The sequence below is a fragment of the Babylonia areolata genome, chromosome 11, assembly GCF_041734735.1.
Source record: "Babylonia areolata isolate BAREFJ2019XMU chromosome 11, ASM4173473v1, whole genome shotgun sequence".
NCBI lineage: Eukaryota > Metazoa > Mollusca > Gastropoda > Neogastropoda > Buccinidae > Babylonia > Babylonia areolata.
In genome coordinates this window covers 42,011,540-42,017,248 of record NC_134886.1, presented here as the reverse complement: position 1 = coordinate 42,017,248, position 5,709 = coordinate 42,011,540, and the positions used below count along the sequence as shown (strand labels likewise).

Below are 5,709 nucleotides of genomic sequence, written 5' to 3'. Positions count from 1 at the left end.
TTTCCACCGTTTTCTCTCTGTCTATTGCCTCTACTGTCTGTCTCTGTCAGTTATGTGTGTGTGTGTTTCTGTCTGTCTGTCTGATGTCTGGTGTGTGTGTGTGTGTGTGTGTGTGTGTGTGTGTGTGTGTGTGTGTGTGTGCGTGTGTCTGTATGTGTTTCTGTGTGTGTTTGTGTGAGTGTGTGTGTGTGTGTGTGTGTGTGTGTGTGTGTGTGTGTGTGTGTGTGCCTGCGTGCGTGCGCGCACCCGCATATCAACATTATTATGTTTTCTCCCGTTTTCTTCATAGATGATTCACGAGTGCGTAGAAGTGCGCGCGTACGCACACACACACACACACACACACACACGCTCAGCCACACACGCACACACGCAAACACACACACACACACACGTGCGCGCGCACACACACGTACACGCACGCACACACATACGCACACACACACATACATACACACACACGCACGCACGCACGCACACACACACGCGCGCGCGCGCGCGCGCCATCAGCCGACTGTATATCCAGGGAGGTCACATCACAGGTAACAGTGTCAGATACCAGTTACCTCCCTTGCTCTGGTTTGTTTTTATTCGGAATAAAGACCGAGAGAGAGAGAGAGAGAGTAAAGGAAAATAAACGATTGCATATCTTTTATCGGAAACACCAGAATTATCGAAAATGCTATACACTATTCTGACTGTGAAAGTAAATTTCTCCCATATTTTCAACTCCCTTCTGTCCTCCAAGAAAAAATAAAAGATTGCATATCAGAATTGTCGAAAATATTAAACACTAACTGCGAAATAAAAATTCTTCCATATTCTCAACCTCTCTCTCTTTCGTGATTGCATATCAGAATTGTCGAAAATACTAAACACTAACTGCGAAATAAAAATTCTTCCATATTCTCAACCTCTCTCTCTTTCTGTGTGTGTGTGTCTTTCTTTCTTTAGTTTAACGACTTTTCACTATTTACTGATATCAGTCGTGTGTGTGTGTGTGTGCGTTTATCTATCTGTGCACAGGGTCAGTACAATCTGAGGGCATCCGTGCGGAACAAGAGTGGACACGAGGTTATGTGCATCTCTATAGACGTTGAAGTCCTGCCCTTCCCTGACTACTGAACTGACCGAAACCCACACCACTCCCATCCTGCCACCTCGAACTGGGAGGGGAGGAGGGTGCAGGGTGGAGTGAGAAGGAAACCACGTTGCCAATATCAACTTCATGCATAAAAAAGGAGAGAGAAAGAGAGAGAGAGAGAGAGCTTTGTTAACTCCCTTGCACTGGTCTGTTTTTATTCGAAATAGAGAGAGAGAGAGAGGGAGAGAGAGAGAGAGAGAGATCTTTGTTAACTCCCTTGCGCTGGTCTGTTTTTATTCAGAAGAGAGAGAGAGGGAGAGAGAGAGAGAGAGAGAGAGAGAGAGCTTTGTTCAACCCACTGACAACTGTACATTTGTATCTTCGTAATATTTGTAGGGGCTGTTGTTGGCTTTTACAGTTATGGTCCCCATGTTGTTTACTTGTTTATGTTGTGATAATGCACCTGGCCAAATTTCTCTAGTTGGAGATAATAAAGTTATTCTTATCTTAACTTATCTTATCTGCTGACGAGTAATTCCCGTCAGTCAGCGAAGACTGTCTCATCCCAGTCTAGTCACTGTGATTGAACCGACCTTACATGTCAAGATTTCGCATCACACTCTTTATTCGGACCTCTCCTACGTCTCCTGTGGGACTGTTTTGCTTTTTTGTTGTTCTGCAGAGTCAGTGACGCCTCTTCAAAGTTCACAAAATAGCACATCAGAATCTTCTTACTCTGATCTCATGTCATTACGGTTTAGCAGCGAAGGAGTTCAACAAAAACGAAACAAACAAAACAAGCGAAAAGAAACCCCAACAACAACGAAGAACAAACAAACAAAGCAAGCAAACAAACAAGCAAAGCCAGAAGATAAAAGACTGGCGCTTCTATAGCTAGGATGCACGTGAAACTGATCCTTCCGCAAAGTGTACGGCGGAAATGTATACGGATTGGAATCCACTGAATGTTGAAAGAAAATCTTTGTTGTTTGGATTGGAAATGATTTAACAGTCTGCACAGAAAATGATCTGCATGTCACACACACACACACATACACACACACGCGCGCGCGCACACACAGAGAAGGAGAGAGAGAGAGAGCGATTCGTGTCCTCTTTGTTTTTGTTTTTTTTAATCCCTTGTCCATTCTTTTTCATTTTAGTGTACTGTTACAATAGATTTGTTTCAAGAGATGGCTATGGATGATGGCGCGAAGTTTCATTGCTTTTGCTTTTTGATTGGTTGTTTTGTTTTTGACTGTAATGATATTATCACCAAATGATGTTCTAGTTGAATGAATATTGTTATTCATTTCACTTTTTGTTTTTATTTCATATTATAGCAAAACAATGTAATCATGTTTTATGCTTTATTTGTATGTCCATGAACGTGCACTCTACACCCAACTCTGTCCCTCTCTTTCACACAGACACAGAAACCACACACACATACATACACATACACAATCACACAAACGCCACACACACACAAACCTTCCAGCAGATACAAACACACAACATACACACGCACGCTCAACCTTGCTTGCTCTTTTATTTTGCCAATTTTAGAATGAAAGTAGTTCTTTTCAGTTTGATTGTTTAGGGAGTTATGGAACTGCTTCCAAGCCAACGATTCCACAGAACTGCCGTTTTCTTGAATGGACAGAGGAAGTTGTGCATGACTGACTTCGAACTTTTTATTGTGGCCACGGATGCACACAAATCCTCGTATCACATTTTTTCTTATTTTGTTGTTTTATCCTTTTTTCTTAGCTATAAAAAAAAGATGTAAAGCGTATTTTTTCCGTTTTATTTCTTGATGATTTAGGCTGTGGGAATACTTCTAATTGAGGTATTTATGTTTGTGTGCTTTGTGTTTGTCTGTTTTTAGTTTGTTTTACTATTATTGTTATGCTTATATTGTTTTTGATATGATTTGTTTTTTATTTTTTAATTTTCTTATATTTTTTTTATATAAAAAAAAGAAAACATTTAGCGAGTAAGTTTGAGAAAATGGAGGACGTCCTCGGAAACTACCATCTGAGTTTTCAAACATAAATACATTCTTCGATAATTTGAAATTTTGTACGTTTTCACACTAAATTATCTTTTTTTTCTTTTTTTAAATATGTAAATATTTCTGTGTGTGTTCAATAAAAATGGTGTGGAATATGACAATGCCAAGGGAGATGATATGCAGATTCGATATGCATATTACAAAAGAGTTCCATTTTTTAAATGGTGTATTTGTACCTATGCTCCAATGTTCTCTTCTCATCTGGAACTATTTTAAGATCACATAACAATTTTTATTTCATTTTTCGGAATGTTAGTTCCCAGTTGAGCTTAAACTTTTTTTTATTCTTGACTTTTTTTTGTATTTGTTGCTGTATTTTTTTCTTATTTTCCCTTTTTCACCCTGTATTTGTGTGTATAGTTTAAACGACCCCCCCCCCCCCCCTCCCAAAATGAACAGTAGTTTTTTGTCCCCTTTTGTCTCAACGTATAGGAGTAACGTAATTTTTGGCAATGATATCATGATATAGTTTGTCTTTTTGGTGACAGACTAAAGTATTTGTAGAGATTTTCACGTGTCTTACCGAGTGTGTGTGTGTGTGTGTGTGTGTGTGCGCGCGTTGATGTGTAAGTACGTATGTGTCAGAGAGAAAGAGAATGAGGGAGACAGACAGTGACAAACTCAAAGGAAGGAAAAGAGACACACACACACACACACACACTGATGGACATGCATACATACGTGCACACACACACACACACATACACAACCCCCAGCCCCACCCGCCCCCTACTCTCCCACACCCCCCTTCACACACACATAACTTCCCCCCTTGTCCCCAACACACCCACACAGAGAAATACAGGCGAGAGGTGAGCACTTGACGGTAAAAGAGGGAGAAGACTTTGCATCGTCACTGGGTCGTCATCCCAATCTATCATCTTTGTCATCCACATTGTCATCTACACTGACGCTGTGTGACGTGGTAAAGACCTCTTTCTCTATGTCACGCGCTTTTGTCGTGTTCTCTCTCTCTCTCTCTCTCTCTCTCTCTCTCCCCAAGCCAAGAATAGACCTTTATAAATCGAGTTTGGCATATTCCGGCACGCACTGCTGGAACAATCTCCCCAAACGCCTCAAAGAACCCTTTTCCACCACAACATTCAAAGAGAAACTTGGACAGTACATGCGTGCCGAAAGCCAGACCGAAAATCTGGTATAATATTGTCACTGACAATCCTTACAAACTATGTCGAAATGCGTCAATCAGTTGATAACGTATCACGCCATAGAATATTGTTTTCAGAGATTTTCTCTTTACAGTGGACACAAACAAACGAAATCAAACTCTAGTCTGGTCCACGCCTACGATTCTGTATACTTACATGTATTACAAATTGTGAACCACCCTCACCCAACTCTTTTTTTTTCCCCACACTGACATATCTTTACATCTCTCTCTCTCTGTGTCTGTCTGTCTCTGTCTCTCTCTCCCCTCTGTCTCTCCCTCTCTCTGTCTTTCACATAATGTGTCTATCTGTCCATATCCCTATTACCCGTCGCCTTATTTGCTGTCTTTTATGTCTCTTACATCTGTGTTTAAAATTTTATCATTACTTTTCTGTGTTAATTTCACTTGAATCATTCATGTGTAGCATTCATGCTAGGGTTTTGTTGTTGTTTTTCCCTTGGTGTGTGTGTGTGCGTGTGTTGATGTGTGTGTGTGCGTGTGTGTGTTACTCGCTTCCGTTCCGTACAGATGTGAGCGATGTTGTGTCTCTCAGTTTGACGCTGTGTTATACTCGTACATTATACATGTATTAAGTATAACTACATTTATATGCGTACATGTTTGTATGTCTCTTAGAACAACGGCAGATGTGTAAGTCGGCCAAAGTGCTAATATCTTCACCGTTGGAAAATAAAGATTCATTCATTCATTCTCACTCTTCCTCCCATCGATTTTTTTTCTTTCTGTCGTCTGATTTCATTCTGTAATGTATTTTGGCTTCTGATGTTTTTGTTTTATTCATTCATTCATTCATTCGTTCATTCGTTTCGTTCATTTATTCGTTCGTTTGTTTGTTCATATCTTTCCGAAATTCATTCATTCATTTATCCGTTTGTTCGTTCGTTTCTTTGTCCGCCGATTCATATCTTTCCATCACTCATTCGTTCATTCATTCATTCATTCATTCATTCAGTCTATTAATAACAACGACTGTCTCCGAATCATTGTGTTTAAATACATGATGCCCATTTGCAAATAAAACAGGACTGAATTAACTCTGTGTGTGTGTGTGTGTGTGTGTGTGTGTGTGTGTGTGTGTGTGTGTGTGCGGATGGAAGTTGATATCATTAATGATTAACACACTCAGCGCTTTTTCTCCTCTACAACTCAAAGCGCTGAACAAACGTGTACAAAAACTCAAGAGAGTTCACACACATCTTGCAAGCAACAGCGTGACATCGCTCATCCAAATCACACACACACACACGCACACATACATCCACATCCACACACACCAATATATAACTTTGGACGCCCAAAGAAGAGAAACGAACTTACCCCCAAGGCCAAACTCAAAACGGACAAACCTTCTGCCAT

At 40.4% G+C, this 5,709-nt stretch overlaps 1 protein-coding gene across 4 annotated transcripts in view; it reads left to right on the top strand.

Annotated features, from left to right (window-relative positions):
- LOC143287741 (uncharacterized) overlaps positions 1-5,378 on the top strand; it is a 26,941-nt gene extending 21,563 nt beyond the window's left edge. For all 4 annotated transcript variants that reach the window (XM_076595988.1, XM_076595990.1, XM_076595989.1 and 1 more), the window contains one exon: positions 1,027-5,378. In XM_076595988.1, coding sequence (XP_076452103.1) covers positions 1,027-1,125 — 99 coding nt within the window. In that variant the 3' untranslated portion in view covers positions 1,126-5,378. The remainder of the gene's footprint in view (positions 1-1,026) is intronic.
- The last annotated feature ends 331 nt before the right edge of the window (positions 5,379-5,709 follow it).